Genomic DNA, 20,955 nt, shown 5'->3' on the forward strand with positions numbered 1-20,955 from the left:
AGCAAAAGAGAGAGATAGTCAACCAAAAAGAAAGATTGAGAGAGAAAGATATAATCAAAGAGAGAGAAAAATTATAAAGCGATAGAGGGAAAAAGAGAGAAAAATAAAGATGGAGGTTTATTTGGGGGAGACCCACCATACTCAGGCACCTGTCCCGTGCCTCTCTTCAGCAACAGTCTCACCCGCCTGCACCCCGCCTTGATCAACTCGATGGCCCGGGCATGAGTCATGTCCCGAGTACTGTCCCCATTTATCTCAATGATTTGATCCCCCACCTGAGAGAGAGCAAAAGAGAGAGGTCAAACTGTATGAAGTACTGCATCACTATTGGGTTGGAAAATAATGTTACTGCGTTGCAGTCAGGACAGGAAGTGCTGTCCCTCACCCTCATTCTGCCATTGCGGATGGCTGGCCCGTCCTCAGCGAGCCGCAAAACAAACAGATCCATCTTGTACTCCCGTCCCCCACGGAGACTGAAGCCAAAACCCTTCACACTCTTCTCCAGCTCTACCGTGAAGTAGTCAAAGTCCTGTGCACAACACACAACCAAGAAGCAACAGTCATAAAAGATATAGCCAACCTATAACCTGTCTCTAGTCTGGGATGTGTAGTTTTACATGCTGTCTGTAATATGGGATTCTGGGTATGTTGTCTTACCTGTGGTGTCCAGTAGAGGATTCTGGGATGCACAGACTTACCTGTGGTCTGAAGTCTGTGGGAACTGCCCTAAAGGGAACTGTCTGTCCACTGAGTTTTTTCTGAAATAGGGGATTCTCGGATATGTAGTCTCAACTGTGATGTTTAGTAGGGGATTCTAGGATATGCAGTCTTATCTGTGGTCTGAAGTCCGGGTGGAACTGCACCAGTGAAAGCTGTGCAGCTTTTGAGTGTTGTTTGTACTAGGGAATTCTGGGGTATGTAGTCGTACATGTGGTGTGTACCGTAGTAGTGGTTTATGGGATGTGCAGGCTTACCTGTGGTCTGAAGTCTGGGGGAAACTGTGCTAGAGGGAACTGTGCAGCAAGGGTTGTCGAGTGTTGTCTGTAGTCGATGAGGGGAGGAGGGTGCAGGTAGTCCAGAGTGGGCGGCTGCCGGTAATCAGCCACAGGAGGGTGCCGGTAGTCGATGGGGGGCTGCTGGTAGTCGGTGAATGGAGGCTGGCGGATGTCCGGTTTCACGTCCTGCCTGGCTTTCACCTCTGACCTATGGACAACAGACAAATATGAGGTTGAAAAAGAGTGTGATCCCAAATGGCACCATATTCCCAATGTAATGCAAGTGCGCACGCGCACACATGCGCACACACACACTCATCATTGCCAAGGCCAGCAGCAAGAACTTAATAATTTTCCTTCCTTAAACAGTCCTGTTTTCCTCAGTCATCACAATAAACAGAAGTAATAAATAAGATGTTGAGTTCAGGTGATTCAAACCCAGATCAGCGCTGTGACTATTGGCATGATGTGTTGGGTGTAGCTCTGCCGTGGTCTGAGGTGTGTAGGGATTACTTTGTATGTTTGCTGTCTGGGTGAATCACAAGGTAAAGGCAATATCATTCCCCTTTGCTAAAATGTTCATAGAGCTTTCACTTTTATTCAGGAGGTATAAACCCACAAACACACTTCATAAAGGCAGCTCTCTCTTTGGGTGTGACATACACACAAGCACACACACACACAGGCACACACACACAAGAACCCTTCACGGAGGCAGCTCTCTCTCTGGGTGTGACAGGGAACATAAGCCCTCCGGCTGGGCACCATGTATTATACAGAGGATATCTAAAGGTAAATTATTCACTTTGCCGTCAGAGATAAGTGGTGTGTTGCGCAACAGAGCAGAGAGAGAGAGAAAGAGAGACTTAAACCGCTGAAGCCCACTTAAATAACACACACACATCCGTAAATGTATACAAACATCCACAATCTTAGCATACGTCCGTCTACCCTGCACACATACAACCCAAGTCCACGCTCTCGCTAATTGGAAATGCATGCACGCACGCAGACTCACGCTCGCCACACCCGCTCACACACACACAAAATGCAATGTAATATCTCTGTCATTCCCAAATGGCACAGGAAAAGCATCCTCTTAACTGTAGTTGTGACTGGTGACCGTAATGACTGACACTGACAGATAGCGTCAAGCATTCCTCCATCTCTACCATAAATACCTGTTGTCGTGGAGATAGAGCGGGGGAGGATGGGCGGGTGGCTGGGCCCCTGCTGGGCTGGGCTGGGCGCCTGCTCCTGGGGTAGGCTGTGTGGCTGCTGCTGGTACTTGGCCTGGCTGGGCTGGAGCGGGTGGTGTTGCTGGGCCTGCCTGGGTGGTGGTTGTCTGGCCCGGTGCCTGACCCAGCTGGGATATACCTTGGCTTGGCTGGTTGGCTACGGGGCTGGGCTGGGCCTGGGGGCTGTGTTTCTGGGTCATGGGGCTCTGCTTTTCTGAGCTGGGCCTCGAGTGGTGATCTGAGATGGAGAGATGGAGTTGTCATGGTAACAATATCATTTCTATGTTACTTTTTACCCCAATTTGCGTGATATCCAATTGGTATTTACAGTCTTGTCCCATCGCTGCAACTCCCGTACGGACTCGGGAGAGGCGAAGGTTGAGAGCCATGCGTCCTCCGAAACACGACCCTTCCAAGCCGCACTGCTTCTTGACACACTGTTCGCTTAACCCGGAAGCCAGCCGCACCAATGTGTCGGAGGAAACACCGGACAACTGGCAACCGAAGTCAGCGTGCATGTGCCCGGCACGCCACAAGGGGTCGCTAGAGCGAGATGGGACAAGGACATCCCGGCCGGCCAAACCCTCCCCTAACCCGGACGACGCTAGGCCAATTGTGCGCAGCCTCATGGGTCTCCCAGTCGCGGCCGGCTGTAGTGATGCCTCAAGCACTGCAGTGTCTTAGACCTCTGCGCCACTCGGGAGGCTTGTTTAGTGGTAGTAATTGAGCGGTTTCATAGCAACAGTTGGCTCGAAACAACACTGTGTGTCCCGAACAGCGGGAGCAGGAGAAATCGTTAACTAATTGAAAAATGAACATGTAATAGGAAAAGGAAATGGCAGAAATTACACTTTAGTCTCCAGAGATGTAGGAACTGTTCTCTCTCTGTCTGTTTTTCTCTCCTTATCTCTCCTTATCTCTCTTTCTTTTTCTCTTTCCCTCGACCACTAACAGACATTATTTATACAGGTTTTTCTCTTTTTCACTCTGAGGTATGTGGTCAACTTTCACAACTCTTAGCACAAAACTCAAAACAGATAAGGGTCTTTCTATAAATTAGGGTACCAGTTACCAGAGCTATTACAAAGTCATTAATAATAATTTGCTTTTTTAAAATGTGAATACATTAAGATATAAAGAGGGAACATAGATACCGTACATTAATATAATTAATGAGTTGTTTAAACCCTTTCTCATGCTTAGAGTCTTTACAGATTTGGCAAAAATCGTGTGACATAAAACATTACCTTTCCTTACATTCATGACACTGTTTGTTGTTATATCATATACTAAGCATTTATTAACAATTGAATTACACATTGACCTTGATCCTGTGAAATTCCTGGATATTGCTCTCAAGACTCTTTTTTTTGTATGGAGATCTCGGAAATGTACTGTAATCTCGTAACATTTTGTATCTCCCTATGTTACAATGTGAAAACAGTTTTCATGGGCACACATATCCAAAATAATGTATGTGATTGCAAAATCCAATGCTTCAAACAGAAAGAGTAAATATGATTAATCTCTTAAGGATCGGACCCTTTTTTTCAATTTTCGTCTAAAATAACATACCCAAATCTAAATGCCTGTAGCTCAGGACCTGAAGCAAGGATATGCATATTCTTGATACCATTTGAAAGGAAACACTTTGAAGTTTGTGGAAATGTGAAATTAATGTAGGAGAATCTAACACATTAGATCTGGTAAAAGATACTACAAACAAAAAAAAACATGTGTTTTCTATTTTTGTTTTATCATCTTTGAAATGCAAGAGAAATGCCACAATATAATATTGCAGTTTAGGCGCAATTTAGATTTTGGCCACAGTGTGCGTGCAAAGTTTCAGATCGATCCAGTGAAGCATTGCAATACTGGACTATTTTGTATCAAGTCCAAATGTGCTGTATTGGTCAATTGATACATTTTCAAGTACATAACTATAGAGAACATACAAATATGATATGGTAATACAAAATGTAAGTTTACACACTCCCAGGAATGTCATACATGATGGATAATTAGCTTATACACTAACTTTCACTCATCTAGATGACTGGGCGGGGTGGGTGTGGAGCCAGAGACAGCAGGGGTTCAAACTGTAGAACCCAGTTCCTACATTTGAATATAAAAAATGATTTTATCAAACAAAACTATGCTACATTGTATCTCTGGGACCCTTAGGATGACAAATCAGAGCAAGATTACTGAATGTAAGTACATTATTTACCTTCAGATGTGAATGTATCAAACCAGTTGCCATGATAACTTTTTTGTTGTTGTGCACTCTCGTCAAACAATAGCATGGTATTTTTTCACTGTAATAGCTACTGTAAATTGGAGAGTGCAGTTAGATTAACATGAATTTAAGCTTTCTGTCCATATAAGACATGTCTATGTCCTGGAAGGTTTGCTGTTACTTACAACAGTCATGCTAATCACATTAGCGCAGATTAGCTCAACTGTCCCGTATACGGGACACCGATCCCGTAGAGCTTAATAACAAAACAAAAAATCAATACTGTCATTAACGGGTTCTTCAATAATTATCCATAGTAGTTTTTTGATGCCGTTTGATGTCTAGCTGTTTAGTTATGTGGGGTCTTTATTGCGCAACATCAGCTGATTCAGGAAAGGAAAACAAGAGCTTGTGTGATACTGCACGCGATTTAGCAACTGCCAAAGTGCCGGAATTAATGTTTATCTCGAGGATTGACAGAACATTTTGGTGTCTATGTTGTTATGGTGGTCAGGATAATTAGACTATTTCAAGGACAACATTAAATCAAGATTCCTGAGGTAAGATTATGGTCTGTGTAAGTTTTGATAGTTTGTTTTCCAAGTTAAAATGGATCAATCGGGAACGTAAAAACGGTCTGTTTGTTCGCTTTTTCATAAAAATCGCAAAATGTAAAAGTTGCTTGTTTTTTCGTTGTTACAAATAAAACCAAAAAACAGCTTGATATTTTCATGTTCAAATGTGTGTGGGGTTAAATGTGGAATGCCTGGTAAAGTGCACAGCCAACACTTCCTGTCCTTTCAAAGTAGGAGGTCACCGTTCTAGCTCACCCTTCTAACTCCATTATATGAATCTATTATCTATTAATTAATTGATTAACCCCCTAAGGTTGATGTCCATGTTAAATAGAGTTATAAAAAATCCCCATAGAATACTGTCAGCTAGAGATATCTACTTTTTTGCATTTTAGACAGGGCTTAGACTCTAATGGGTTAATAGCTGCCCATACAATGCCAAAGTGCGAAGATAAGGTAAGATTTCTCAATTCCTGCATAAGATTTAGTGTGTATTGACTTACTAATGAACTGCTGTTACTGTAAATGGTTATCTAACTGATATAATATAATCTTATTAAATGATGCTATAAAGCCAAAACAACAGTATCTATTGCTAGACTAAAAATATACCCTAGCTATAGTTAGTCAGTGGTTGCACATCTAACTAGCTGGAATGAAGCAAGGGTGTGAATAGTAGACAAGTAAGTGCCTTTAGAAAGTATTCAGACCCCTTGACTTTTTCCACATTTTATTATGTTACAGCATTATTCTAAAATTGATCAAATTGTTTTTTTTCCTCCTCATCAATCTACACACTACCCCATAATGACAAAGCAAAAACAGGAATGAGTGAGTCACTCAGCCCTATGCTTATGTTCCTGCTTCTGTTGCCTATTTGAAGGTTTGTTTAATATCCTGCTGATTCTGTGATCCCCAAGCCTCATGAAAACACAAAATGTTGAATAAAGAAATTTCACAAATCCATCTGTTTTGAAACTTTGCTATGCTGTATTAAAGGCTTTACAATTTGGTTTCATTAAAACAGAATCTCTGGTATTACTTATCATATATTTAGTGTTGTTTACACTGTTCCAAAAAAAAATATTGTAATCTAACATGCAACAGTATCTCTTGTGCTTTGACAATGATTTTACATGAGGCCTAATTCACATGATATGCCTAAAATACTTATATCCACATTTTTCCTTTCAATTATTTAATTAACCTACAGTGGGGAGAACAAGTATTTGATACACTGCTGATTTTGCAGGTTTTCCTACTTACAAAGCAGGTAGATGTCTGTAATTGTTATCATAGGTACACTTCAACTGTGAGAGACGGAATCTAAAACAAAAATCCAGAAAATCACATTGTATGATTTTTAAGTAATTAATTTGCATTTTATTGCATGACATAAGTATTTGATCACCTACCAACCAGTAAGAATTCCGGCTCTCACAGACCTGTTAGTTTTTCTTTAAGAAGCCCCCATCAGTCACTGGCTTCATCAATAAGTGCATCGATGATGTCGTCCCCACAGTGACCGTACGTACATACCCCAACCAGAAGCCATGGATTACAGGAAACATCCGCACTGAGCTAAAGGGTAGAGCTACCGCTTTCAAGGAACGGGACTCTAACCCGGACGCTTATAAGAAATCCCGCTATGACCTCTGACGAACCATCAAACAGGCAAAGAGTCAATACAGGTCTAAGATTGAATCATACTACACTGGCTCTGACGCTCGTCGGATGTGGCAGGGCTTGAAAACTATTACAGACTACAAAGGGAAGCACAGCCGCGAGCTGCCCAGTGACACAAGCCTACCAGATGAGCTAAACCACTTCTATGCTCGCTTCGAGGCAAGCAACACTGAAGCATGCATGAGAGCACCAGCTGTTCTGGACGACTATGTGATCACGCTCTCCGTAGCCGATGTGAGTAAGACTTTTAAGCAGGTCAACATTCACAAGGCCGCAGGGCCAGACGGATTACCAGGACATGTACTCCGAGCATGTGCTGACCAACTGGCAAGTGTCTTCACTGACATTTTCAACATGTCCCTGACTGAGTCTGTAATACCAACATGTTTCAAGCAGACCACCATAGTCCCCGTGCCCAAGAACTCTAAGATAACCTGCCTAAATGACTACCGACCCGTAGCACTGACGTCTGTAGCCATGAAGTGCTTTGAAAGACTGGTCATGGCTCACATCAACAGCATAATCCCAGAAACCCTAGACCCACTCCAATTTGCATACCGCCCCAACAGATCCACAGATGATGCAATCTCTATCGCACTCCACACTGCCCTTTCCCACCTGGACAAGAGGAACACCTACGTGAGAATGCTATTCATTGACTACAGCTCAGCATTCAACACCATAGTGCCCTCTAAGCTCATCACTAAGCTAAGGATCCTGGGACTAAACACCTCCCTCTGCAACTGGATCCTGGACTTCCTGACGGGCCGCCCCCAGGTGGTAAGGGTAGGTAACAACACATCTGCCACACTGATCCTCAACACGGGGGCCCCTCAGGGGTGCGTGCTCAGTCCCCTCCTGTACTCTCTGTTCACCCATGACTGCATGGCCAGGCACGACTCCAACACCATCATTAAGTTTGCCGACGACACAACAGTGGTAGGCCTGATCACCGACAACGATGAGACAGCCTATAGGGAGGAGGTCAGAGATCTGGCCGTGTGGTGCCAGGACAACAACCTCTCCCTCAACGTGACCAAGACAAAGGAGATGATTGTGGACTACAGGGAAAAAAAAGAGGACTGAGCACGCCCCCATTCTCATCGACGGGGCTGTAGTGGAACAGGTTGAGAGCTTCAAGTTCCTTGGTGTCCACATCACCAACGAACTATCATGGTCCAAACACACCAAGACAGTCGTGAAGAGGGCATGACAAAGCCTATTCCCCCTCAGGAGACTAAAAAGATTTGGCATGGGTCCTCAGATCCTCAAAAAATTCTACAGCTGCACCATCGAGAGCATCCTGACTGGTTGCATCACCGCCTGGTATGGCAACTGCTTGGCCTCTGACCGCAAGGCACTACAGAGGGTAGTGGGTACGGCCCAGTACATCACTGGGGCAAAGCTCCCTGCCATCCAGGACCTCTATACCAGGCGGTGTCAGAGGAAGGCCCTCAAAATTGTCAAAGACTCCAGCCACCCTAGTCATAGACTGTTCTCTCTGCTACCGCACGGCAAGCGGTACCGGAGTGCCAAGTCTAGGTCCAAAAGACTTCTCAACAGCTTCTACCCCCAAGCCATAAGACTCCTGAACAGCTAATCATGGCTACCCGGACTATTTGCACTGCCCCCCACCCCATCCTTTTTACGCTGCTGCTACTCTGTTAAGTATTTATGCATAGTCACTTTATCTCTACCCACATGTACATATTACCTCAACTACCTCAACTAGCCGGTGCCCCCGCACATTGACTATGCAACGGTACCCCCCTGTATATATAGCCTCCCTACTGTCACTTTATTTTACTGTATATATAGCCTCCCTACTGTCACTTTATTTTACTTATGCTCTTTTTTTCTCAACACTTTTTTGTTGTTGTTTTATTCTTACTTTTTTGTTTAAAATAAATGCACTGTTGGTTAAGGGCTGTAAGTAAGCATTTCACTGTAATGTCTGCACCTGTTGTATTCGGCGCATGTGACCAATAAAATTTGATTTGATTTGATTTGTTCTACACTCATTACCTGTATTAACTGCACCTATTTGAACTCGTTACCTGTATAAAAGACACCTGTCCACACACTCAATCAAACAGACTCCAACCTCTCCACAATGGCCAAGACCAGAGAGCTGTGTAAGGACATCAGGGATAAAATTGTAGACCTGCACAAGGCTGGGATGGGCTACAGGACAATAGGCAAGCAGCTTGGCGAGAAGGCAACAACTGTTGGCGCAATTATTAGAAAATGGAAGAAGTTGAAGATGACGGTCAATCACCCTCGGTCTGGGGCTCCATGCAAGATCTCACCTCATGGGGCATCAATGATCATGAGGAAGGTGAGGGATCAGGCCAGAACTACACGGCAGGACCTGGTCAATGACCTGAAGAGAGCTGGGACCACAGTCTCAAAGAAAACCATTAGTAACACACTATGCCGTCATGGATTAAAATCCTGCAGCTCACACAAGGTCCCCCTGCTCAAGCCAGCGCATGTCCAGGCCCGTCTGAAGTTTGCCAATGACCATCTGGATGATCCAGAGGAGGAATGGGAGAAGGTGATGAGACAAAAATAGAGCTTTTTGGTCTAAACTCCACTCGCCGTGTTTGGAGGAAAAAGAAGGATGAGTACAACCCCAAGAACACCATCCCAACCGTGAAGCATGGAGGTGGAAACATCATTCTTTGGGGATGCTTTTCTGCAAAGGGGACAGGACGACTGCACCATATTGAGGGGAGGATGGATGGGGCCATGTATCGCGAGATCTTGGCCAACAACCTCCTTCCCTCAGTAAGAGCATTGAAGATGGGTCGTGGCTGGGTCTTCCAGCATGACAACGACCCGAAACACACAGCCAGGGCAACTAAGGAGTGGCTCCGTAAGAAGCATCTCAAGGTCCTGGAGTGGCCTAGCCAGTCTCCAGACCTGAACCCAATAGAACATCTTTGGAGGGAGCTGAAAGTCTGTATTGCCCAGCGACAGCCCCGAAACCTGAAGGATCTGGAGAAGGTCTGTATGGAGGAGTGGGCCAAAATCCCTGCTGCAGTGTGTGCAAACCTGGTCAAAACCTACAGGAAATGTATGATCTCTGTAATTGCAAACAAAAGTTTCTGTACCAAATATTAAATTCTGCTTTTCTGATGTATCAAATACTTATGTCATGCAATAAAATGCAAATTAATTACTTAAAAATCATATAATGTGATTTTCTGGATTTTTGTTTTAGATTCCGTCTCTCACAGTTGAAGTGTACCTATGATAAATATTACCGACTTCTACATGCTTTGTAAGTAGGCAAACATGCAAAATCGGCAGTGTATCAAATACTTGTTCTCCCCACTGTATATCATGTTATTTCAGGTTATCCCTTTGAAGAACATGCAAAAGCGATTTGGAGTTGTTGTACAGGAGTGACAAAATGTATTACAATTGAATTTGAATTAACTGAATGATTAGGAGGAAGAAAAAGAGGGTGATTGAATTGAGATCAATAGTGTAAGAATTCCTCTGTCCCGTGCGCACACTTTGTCAGAAGAAGCTGTAACTGGACTGTATGTTGCCTATTACTTACTAAAACTGTTGTTACACTGTAAGGTTTGTATTCTAAGAGAAACTAAAATGCTCTGTTATATTCCATTATATTCTTAAAATATGTGTTGACTGAATATATGCATGTTAACAAGTTGATGGCGAAGCCATGAAGCCTCGGCTACTAACCACAGAAACATAAAACATTTAATGTATGTGTTTTATTTACTACATTTACTTGTGGAATGTTACCGAATAGATTACAACAATAGAAAGAAGCATCTGGTGGCATTAGTAAAGAGTCAGGTGGAGAATGGACTGAAAGTGCACTGTAATGTAAGTACGCAACAAGGCTGTGGGCCAGGTGTAAATAGTTTAGCAGCATTTCCAATAAATTGGAATACAAAAGAAGCCATCCACCCTTGTTGGGCTATGAGCAGGACAATAGACTCTTGCCGAGTTTAGGGACTTTACATTTATTAATGGGTATTTGCGAGGCATGTCACTTCACCCATATCTTTGCATAGCCCACCACATGCACTGTTTTCTAACCACATTTTCTAACCTCTCTCCTCGCCTCCTTCTGAAAACCCATTGGATAAGAAGGTGAGGGGGGAGGGACCTCTAACCTTCTCATCCTATGGGTTTTGAGAAGGAGACGAGCAGATAAATCAAGGATATGCAATTGAGATTCTCCCAAGGACAGAGGAAGCAAATATTTAACAGCTATTAACATGTTTGGACAGTGCCAGACTGACTGACTGAGCTACCATAATACCATGGCCTGTTCAGAAACCACCCCTAGACCCTACTGCCCAGAGTTTAGACACTTGTGGAGATCTGAGAGGGACTGTTGGGTGGTGACATGGTGAGAGCTCCACCTTACCCTCTGATAGGCTTGGTAGTATTGCTTACACCTGTCCAATGATTTTAGATCTCCACAAGTGTCTAGGGGTAGGGGTTGTTTCTGGACAGGACCCCTCAACCCTTTGGGTGTGTGGTGGACCTACAACACGACATTTGAGGTATTGGTTGGATGTTTAGTTCCATTGCTATACACACACAGATTTGCATAGGTGTAAGCTGGAGACCTGCTGTAAACAGTGAAAGGATACAGAGCCTTCAGAAAGTATTCACACCCCTTGACTTTCTCCACATTTTGTTACATTACAGCCTTATTCTAAAATGAATTAAATAATTGAAAATCCTCATCAATCTACACACAATACCCCAAAATGACAAAGCGAAAACAGGTTTTTAGAAATTTTTGCGAATGTATTTAAAATAAAAAACAGAAATACCTTAAGTATTCAGACCCTTTGCGATGAGATTCGAAATTGAGCTCAGGTGCATCCTGTTTCCATTGATCATCCTTGAGATTTTTCTAAAACTTGATTGGAGTCCACCTGTGATAAATGCAATTGATTGCACATGATTTGGAAAGGCACACACCTGTCTAAATAAGGTCCCACAGGTGACAGTGCATGTCATTGCAAAAACCAAGCCATGAGGTCGAAGGAATTGTCCATAGAGCTCCAAGACAGGATTGTGTCGAGGCACAGATCTGGGGAAGGATACCAAAAAATGTCTGCAGCATTGAAGGTCCCCAAGAACACAGTGGCCCCCATCATTCTTAAATGGAAAAAGTTTGAAACCACCAAGACTCTTCCTAGAGCCCTCTTGGAGCCCTCTCCTCGAACGGAGCCGAGTAGATCAGGATATCGTCGTTGTACACCCCAACCTGTCTACTCAGCATGTCTTGGAACACAGAAGGTGGGTTGGCGAGGCCGTAGGGCATGACGCAGTATTCATAGTAGTGCTGAATGCCGTCTTCCACTCCTCTCCTTCCCGGATTCGGATCAGGTTGTAGGCACTCCTCAGGTCCAACTTGGTAAAGTACCCGGCCCCTCGCAGCTGCTCAATGCCCGACGGAACCAGAGGCAGGGGGTACCGGTACTTGGTGTTGACTGCGTTCAGGCCCCGGTAGTCAATGCACGGCCTCAGTCCTCCGTCTTTTTTGGCCACGAAGAAGAAGCTGGCAGAGGCAAGAGAGGTAGAGCGTCTGGTGAACCCCTGTTTCAGTGTCTCCGCCACATACTTATCCATGTCCTCAGTCTCCGCTATGGAGAGGGAGGAAATGTGACTCTTCGGGGGTGTTGTCCCTCCAGCAGGTTAATGGCGCAGTCCCATGGCCTGTGAGGAGGGAGACACTTAGCCTTGGAGGCAGAGAAGACATCGGAGAGATCTGCATACTCACGTGGAATGTTGGACTGGAGGGCGGACTCCGGACTCTCCACTGACGTGGAACAACAAACCACCGGCAGGCAGGTCCTCCAACATGAGGGGGACCAGGCTGTGATCCTCTTGGTGATGAAATTGATGGTGGGGTTGTGTAGTCTGAGCCAGGGCAATCCCAAGACGATCCGGTGAAGGGGTAAGGTGACGATGTGGAAGGACAGCTCCTCGTGGTGCTCCAGTAGTGTGGGAATGGTGATGGTGATGGGGAGAGTGACGTGCGTAATGGTGCCTGATCCAAGTGGTTTATTGTCCAGCGAGGTGACGTGTAACGGAGAAGACAGTGGCACGGTGGGCAACCCCCATTCAGACACCAGCTCCCTATCGATAAGGTTCCCTGCTGATCCGGAATCTATCATTGCCGTGGAAAGCGAAGAGAAGGAAGAATCATTCACCATTAGGGGAACTAAAAACAATAGTTTGGTGACAGGTGATGACGGAACACTCACGGAGCAGCGACGGGAGTCATACCGCCTAGATAGGGTGCCGCCAGGAATTCTGTGGTCATTGGTGGTGTAGGGGGTGCTGCCCACCTCCATGGGTGAGGACTCGGAGGCAGGGCGGCTTACATAGCTCATATGGGGTGAGCAACGAGGCTCTGGGTGGTGTTGGGAATGCTGTCGGTCTTTCAACATGTTGTCAAGATGAATGGACGTGGCGATGAGGGTATCAAGGTCCATCTCGTTGTCCCGACATGCGAGTTCCGTCGTGATGTCCTCCCGTAAGCCTCTCCTGAAGGCCGTTCGCAGAGCACGCTCATTCCAGCCGGAAGACGCCGCCACCGTGCGAAAGCTCAGGGCATACTCGAACGCGGCCTCCTTTCCCTGTTGTAGCCGGAGAAGACGCTAACCCCCGTCCTTTCCCTCCATGGGATGATCGAACACCGCCCTGAACCGAGCGAGGAAGGTGGAGTAGGGAAGCGCCACGGCCTCACCTCCCTCCCAGACTGCCGTGGCCCAATCCAGCGCCTTTCCCTTCAGTTGCGAAATCACCAACACTATCCTGGCTTGATCCAATGGAGATGCCCCACGCTGACGCGCCAGATACAGTGAGACCTGTAGAAGGAAGCCTCTACGTTTCGTCGTTTTCCTGTCATAGCGCTCCGGCAGGGCGAGGGGTCCCTCAGACGTTGGTGATAGCACGGGAGGAGGTGGACTGGGTGCACTCACCGCTCCCTGAGATGGAACCGGAGTGATGGTCAGTTTATGCAGCGTTTGGAGCACTTCCTGCATGGCGGCGTTCAGCTGGGCATTCTGTTGCTGGTGCTGGTTGAGGCGCTGGGAAACTCCAGGAGGATTACCTGCTGCATCCATCTTCGTGATTGGTGTGTGATTCTGTGACAAGTACTGAGGATACGAAGAGGCAGGACACAGACACCAGGAATCAACAAATGTAAAGGTTTACTTAACACTGAGCAAGAGAACAACAAAGAGAAGTACACGACATGACACTAACAATAACACACAACACAACACTGAACAGTCCAGGGCTATATAGGGGTGGTGATGAGATGATGAGGTGCAGGTGCGCTGGAGGTGATTAGGGTGCGTTGGGTTTCCATTCCGGTGTTGCTGAGGTGGTGCTGTCACGATCGTCGTAGGAGTGAGTAGACCAAGGCGCAGCGTGTGAAACAAACATGACTTTAATTAGTTAAAGTATACCAAACAAAACACGACTTGTGAAGTCCACGGTAAACAAATACCGACACGGAACAAAAACCCACAAACACAAAGTGAAACACAGACAGTTAAATATGGCTCCCAATCAGAGACAACCAGCCGACAGCTGACACTCGTTGCCTCTGATTGGGAGTCACACAGGCAAACATAGAAACAGACAACCTAGAACCCCCAACATAGACATATAACACATAGAATAAACACACCCTGGCTCAACATAATGAGTCCCAGAGCCAGGGTGTGACAGTACCCCCCCCTAAAGGCGCGGACTGCGACCGCGCCTAAATACGAGCAAAACAGGGGAGGGCTGGGTGGGCATTCCTCCTCGGCGGCGGCTCCGGCTCCGGGCTTGCCCACCACCCTCCAACAAACCCCCCATAGCGCCCCTGGTCCGGTCTGGCCCCGCTGGCTGGAGCTGGACTGGACGTAGCAGGAGCGGTAGGCTTCAGCTCCTTAGTGGAGCAGTAGAGCGGTACCTGAATTGGCACCGATGACCCAGGCACGGGTTGTGCCGGACTGACGACTCGCACCCCTGGCTTGGTGCGAGTGGCAGGAACGGGCCGGGCCGGGCTGGCGACGCGCACCGTAGACTTGGTGCGAGTGGCAGAAACAGGCCGGATCGGGCTGGCGACGCGCACCGTAGACTTGGTGCGTGGAGCAGGGACAGGCCGGGCCGGGCTGGCGACGCACCCCGTAGGCTTGGTGCGTGGAGCAGGGACAGGCCGGACAGGGCTGGCGACGCACACCGCAGGCTTGGTGCGTGGAGCAGGGACAGGCCGGGCAGGGCTGGCGAAGCACACCGTAGGCTTGGTGGGTGGAGCAGGAACAGGCCGGGCTGGGCTGGCGACGCACACCGTAGGTTTGGTGCGTGGAGCAGGGACAGGCCGGGCTGGGCTGTCGACGCACACCGTAGGCTTGGTGCGTGGAGCAGGAACAGGCCGGGCAGGACTGGCGACGCACACCGTAGGCTTGGTGCGTGGAGCAGGAACAGGCCGGGCTGGGCTGTCGACGCACACCGTAGGCTTGGTGCGTGGAGCAGGGACAGGCCGGACAGGGCTGGCGACGCACACCGTAGGCTTGGTGCGTGGAGCAGGAACAGGCCGGGCTGGGCTGTCGACGCACACCGTAGGCTTGGTGCGTGGAGCAGGGACAGGCCGGACAGGGCTGGCGACGCACACCGTAGGCTTGGTGCGTGGAGCAGGAACAGGCCGGGCAGGGCTGTCGACGCACACCGTAGGCTTGGTGCGTGGAGCAGGAACAGGCCGGGCTGGGCTGGCGACGCACACCGTAGGCTTGGTGCGTGGAGCAGGGACAGGCCGGACTGGGCTGGCGACGCACACCGTAGGCTTGGTACGTGGAGCAGGGACAGGCCGGGCTGGGCTGGCGACGCACCCCGTAGGCTTGGTGCGTGGAGCAGGAACAGGCCGGACCGTACTGGGAACACACACCACTGGCCTTAAACGGGGATCAGGAACGGGCCGGACCGGACTGGCAATACACCTCAGTACCTCTCGCCGTGCCTCTACAACTTCCTTCCCTCCTCTCGCCAATGGCTCCCGTAACCCGATGGCCTTCTCTCCTCGTCTCCCATTTCTTCCTGTGGCAGCCTCCTGCTGCCCAGTCGCCCATGCCGTGTGCCCCCCCCTAAAAAATTATTGGGGGTGCCTCTCGTCCTTCCGACGATGGCACTGCTGACGCTGCTGCTCCTCTCTCGCCAGGGCCTTAATCCTCCCCCAAGGTCCCTTGCCCCCGAGCATGTCTTCCCAAGACCACGATTTGCCCACCTGGGCCATCGCCAGCCTCTCCATCTCCTTTCCTGGCGCTTCCTCCCATGTCCAGTCTGCCTGCTCCTGGACACGCTGCTTGGTCCTTTTACGGTGGGTTTTTCTGTCACGATTGTCGTAGGAGTGAGTAGACCAAGGCGCAGCGTGTGAAACAAACATGACTTTAATTAGTTAAAGTATACCAAACAAAACACGACTCGTGAAGTCCACGGTAAACAAATACCGACACGGAACAAAAACCCACAAACACAAAGTGAAACACAGACAGTTAAATATGGCTCCCAATCAGAGACAACCAGCCGACAGCTGACACTCGTTGCCTCTGATTGGGAGTCACACAGGCAAACATAGAAACAGACAACCTAGAACCCCCAACATAGACATATAACACATAGAATAAACACACCCTGGCTCAACATAATGAGTCCCAGAGCCAGGGTGTGACAGGTGCGCTCAGACCGGTGGCTCAGTAGACCGGCGAATCAGAGCGCCAGAGGGGAGAAACGGGAGGAGACGTGACAGTTACAGGTTTTTGCAGATATACCAATATTACTTATATAAGTAAAGAGCACAGATCTCAAAATTGATCACTGCAGGACACCTTTAGTAATATCGAGGTAACCTGACACCATCAGAAAGCACACATTGTGTGCTGTCTGACAGATAGTTCCCAAACCACTTGCAAGATGCCTGGTCGAGGCCCATTTCAGACAACCTTTGAATGAGGAGGCGATGGTCATTTTTTTCATCTTTCTATCTGTAAAATACTAAAGACATGTATGTAAATGCTGCTGGATTTCCACCACTCTCAGATACACAATTGAAGAAGTATGCTGACTTTGCTTTTCTTTTTGTCTGAAGGATTGCCAGTCAGAAGTAGAAACCATCAATCTAGCCTTAGTCCAAGCTAAGTTTCCTTCATGAAATCTTTCAGACAACTAATGCGTGAACCATGGGTTAGCGCTCTCCTTTACCCTTAATATTTGATATGGTGCGTGATTATCTGCAACATAGTTAAATAGAGAGGTAAATCATTTATGGGCCCGATCTGAATCAGCAATATAGGACACACCCTCCCAATCATACAACCCCAGGTCATAGAGGAAATGTTGCTCATTGAAAGTTTAAAAAGTTATCTTTGTAATAATGAGTGGACATGATTTAGGTAGCTTAGTGTCTCTAATGCCGGCAATGGGACAATGGTTTCTGAGCGCTTTAGCAATGATTCCATTGGCTGTATGCTTATGAGGGGCGTTTGTCATAATGATATCCAAAATAGTATTTTTCTCAGGGTGTTTTAAGTTGGGGCGGGTTCGTTTAGTTATCAATTGAGTTAAATTTAGCTCTGTACAAACATCTTTCAGTTGATTTGATACTGGCATTAACCAATCCATGTTAAGATCACCCAATATGAATCATTCAGATTTAGCACAGTTAGACAGCAAGTCAGACAATTTGCTAAGAGCAATTGGGAGGGTGATAAACTCCAACTAACATTAGTTGGGCATATTACCAAGGCCCACATTTAGGACAAGACATAAACATTGCTTGGGGAAAGAGGTGGCAATACACACAGCAACATTGAAGTTGTTCTTTATGAATATGGTGACACCCCACTTCTGCCAGATCTATAAACATTATATCCACTCAGAGACACATCAGAGTCTGGCACAGACTTTATCAAAATGTCCGCATTGGTTTGAGAAGCCAGAATTACAATAAGATACATTTTCAAAATCAAATTTATGACATTTACACGAATCAGTCAAAGGCCACAGCTGCAGGATTTAATATCAGACGGTCTCTAACACAAACATCCTATGATCGGTAGATAACCCACTATATTAAATAGCCATGGCGTTTGCTTGAAAAGGTATAAATACAAGATTGCGCCATTTGGTCTATGCCTCGAACAAGGACGTGGATTAAAACAAGAATCAATTAGGGTTACCTGTTGCGGGCAAGGACTGATATCCCATCACTTCTTTAGTACCTTTTTGTTGTTAGCATTCAGCATCCAAGATCCTCTCCTTTGGGTGCAGGCCATCCCTTTTTAGGAATTGCGGTCGCTCCCAAAACAGATGGAAATTGTCAATAAAATCTTGATTTCATCCAAGAGTCCAGTGCAAATAGCCAGGAGAAGCGATCAATTCCACGACTGTGTGTTGTGATAGGGACAGAAAAACAATCTGCTTGCCCATAGCCATTAGCCTGTCTCTCAGGTATTCCGAAGTCCCATCTCAATTCAGCCCATTGCCGCAGTTTGATGTCATTTGTACTAGCATGCACAACCACCGTGTGCAGCTCCGGGTTTTGGTCTAGAATGACCATAAGCTCCCGAGTGATGTCACGTACTCTGGCACCAGGGAAGCAGAATGTCTTTGCGCCATCAACAATGGCTATATTGGGAGCGGAAGGTTGTCAATTTCCAGGTTGCACGGAGCCAGCTGCTTGGGATGGCTGAGCTCCGAGAGCTCACATGGTGCTTCCCCCAACAATCGTTTAGGGCGTTGCACAGTGCAGCGAGGAGTGCCGTTACCTAAAAGAGGGGGTGAAGGGGTTCCTCAGAGAGAGGGGCTGTTGCGGGAGATGACGAGTGCCTCTGTTGGATCAGTGGTCCGAAGTAACGGTAGTCTGGCGGTCCCCCCCTAAAGGCGGACCGGATGGGTTGACAAGGGTAGAGGGACTGATGTTGTCGCCTAGTTGTTTGATGTTGGCAATCACTTGCCTGGCATCGGGGTCTCCAGGACCAGAGGGGCTCCTGTGGCCAGACAGTCCACTTCCAGCGGTGCAAAGCTGATTGCCAGGCAGAGCGGATCCTCCAAGGCAGGAAAGGACCGCCCAGGTCGGGCTCTCTAGGGCCCTTTTGCCTAACCACCTCAGCCCAGTCTCTGTGGTCAAGTGGAGTCGAACAACCCACCTGCTCCGAGAAGTGGGACAGGTTGCCTTTGCCCAACTCTCGACCACCGTGGATGAGAGAGATGTTCAGCGCCAAGATATGTATAGCCTGGGCTATAGCTACATTGAGGAACTCGCCAACAAGGCTCTCCTTCTGCTTCAGCTCATCAGATAGCCGGCAAATGTCCCTCTGCAGCCACCCAATATTATCCATGTCAAGGACTGATGTAAGTGTGGTGTGGAGGTCAGGCGCAGGACACCGAAGCTTAGTCCAACAAAGTTTACTAGTTAATCCACTAGGCAAAATACAATAAACGGCCTAAAAAAAAACAGAGGCGAGCGATTACGCAAACTGTGCGTAAACTACAAAAACAACAAACAGTGGAAACACGCAGCACTAACGGACAGGCGAAAAACAACACACAACCTAACCAACACAAAACAGGCAACTTATAGGACACATAATCAGACACAAACGGACACAGGTGCAATAGACAGACAAAAGCAATCAAACATGGAAACATTCAACGGTGGTAGCTAGTACTCCGGGGATGACGAACGCCGAAGCCTGCCCGAACAAGGAGGAGGAGCAGCCTCGGCAGAATCCGTGACAATCCATCATCTGGTCACACCAAAGGCACTTTTAACAGACATACCCCTGTTCCGTATGTGCTCGGTCTTCCACTCTGTACCTGGTTAGTGAACATTTCACAGCGGTAGCATTGGACAGTCAATGGTTGGCCATAGTTGGATAGCCGATGGTAGCCATAATGCAAAAAAGAAAGAAAGAAGCAGGCTGGCCACAGCTAGCAGTATTAGCTTAAAGTTGAACAATTTCAGTAAGGTGGTGTGTACCGTGAAGAGCTAAAATAGGCTACAAAATCAATAGTGGCACTAATTTTTTCCCCATATAAAAAACCCCCAATAAACTAAACTTGTTAAACAAAATCTCTTTCTCTGTGCAATTGTATTAGTATAACATAATTTCCCAATTTTTTCCCCTTACAATATATTTTTTATTTTATAGTATTTTTTGCTAATCTCATATCAAGGGTGACAATAATGTTGGACCTAACTGTATGTGAACACGGCGTATTTCTGCATTTTGTAAAAGGTTAAGTTAAAAAGTGCATTTTCATGTTGTCCTCATAGGTAAAAAACATTTTAAAAACTGTGATTTTCAAACACTGAGATTCTCGTTGCAGAAACTTGTTGCAGGTTTAGAAAATTACAGTTTTTTACTTTTAATGCAACTTGATTAGTCAGCGAGTAGCACTTTTTAGGATTTTTCTTCTTATCTTTATAACTACAGAACAAAGAAACGCGCCATTTTCACATATGTAGTCACTGGTATGGTGCTGGAGATAATGACTATTCAGGTGGTGGCCCTTTAACTCAAGGTGAGTTATGTGTCGGTCTTAGAATTTTAACATAAGTTCTATGGAAAGCCCTGTGAAGTAAACAATGCATAGAATGAGGGCATAAAAAATTGAATGAAAACATTTAAAACCAACTCTGTTCCAAAATCTTTCATTCAAGTCAAACACAAATCTTTGAGAAATATTGTTGCGGTATAAGTTTATTTGAAGTGTGTGGTTTTTATAGTCGCATTCCATACATTGTTTACTTCACAGGGCTTTCCATAGAACTTATGTTAAAATTCTAAGAGAGACACATAAGGGTAATTGCTTAGGAGAACTATTAAGATTTTTAAGTGTCTATGTCTGACTGTCTAACAATCTGTCTAACTTCAATTTCTGAGATTGGAAAAAAAAGGATATATTTAAAATCCATTTAAAAAGTGCTAATGAGCTAATATTGTAGCAATACAACATTGTTATACATCAGTGTCTGACTACAAAATCTCTAAACTTATGTACAAGTTAAAAAGTTGGGATAGCATATTTTAGCTAACTTGATCACTAGTTTGCAAAGAACATTTTGGTCGGCCAACTGCCATTCATGTTTAGGCTACTATGTGAAATCTAGCGTTACCAAACACGCTCAACAAAACTTGGTGGTTAAAAAATATATGATT

At 46.4% G+C, this 20,955-nt stretch overlaps 1 protein-coding gene across 1 annotated transcript in view; it reads right to left on the minus strand.

Moving 5' to 3' along the window:
* The window catches only part of magi2b (membrane associated guanylate kinase, WW and PDZ domain containing 2b), a gene marked incomplete at its 3' end in the record, with an annotated part of 333,750 nt that overhangs the window by 14,164 nt on the left and 298,631 nt on the right, over positions 1 to 20,955 (minus strand). Inside the window, exons 18-21 of the mRNA XM_084171638.1 lie at positions 2,177 to 2,471; positions 975 to 1,203; positions 386 to 529; positions 137 to 275 (exon numbers count right to left, since the gene is read on the minus strand). Of these exons, the coding sequence (XP_084027764.1) occupies positions 137 to 275; positions 386 to 529; positions 975 to 1,203; positions 2,177 to 2,471 (807 nt within the window). The remainder of the gene's footprint in view (positions 1 to 136; positions 276 to 385; positions 530 to 974; positions 1,204 to 2,176; positions 2,472 to 20,955) is intronic.

Source organism: Coregonus lavaretus (assembly GCF_964263955.1).
Source record: "Coregonus lavaretus genome assembly, chromosome: 11".
NCBI lineage: Eukaryota > Metazoa > Chordata > Actinopteri > Salmoniformes > Salmonidae > Coregonus > Coregonus lavaretus.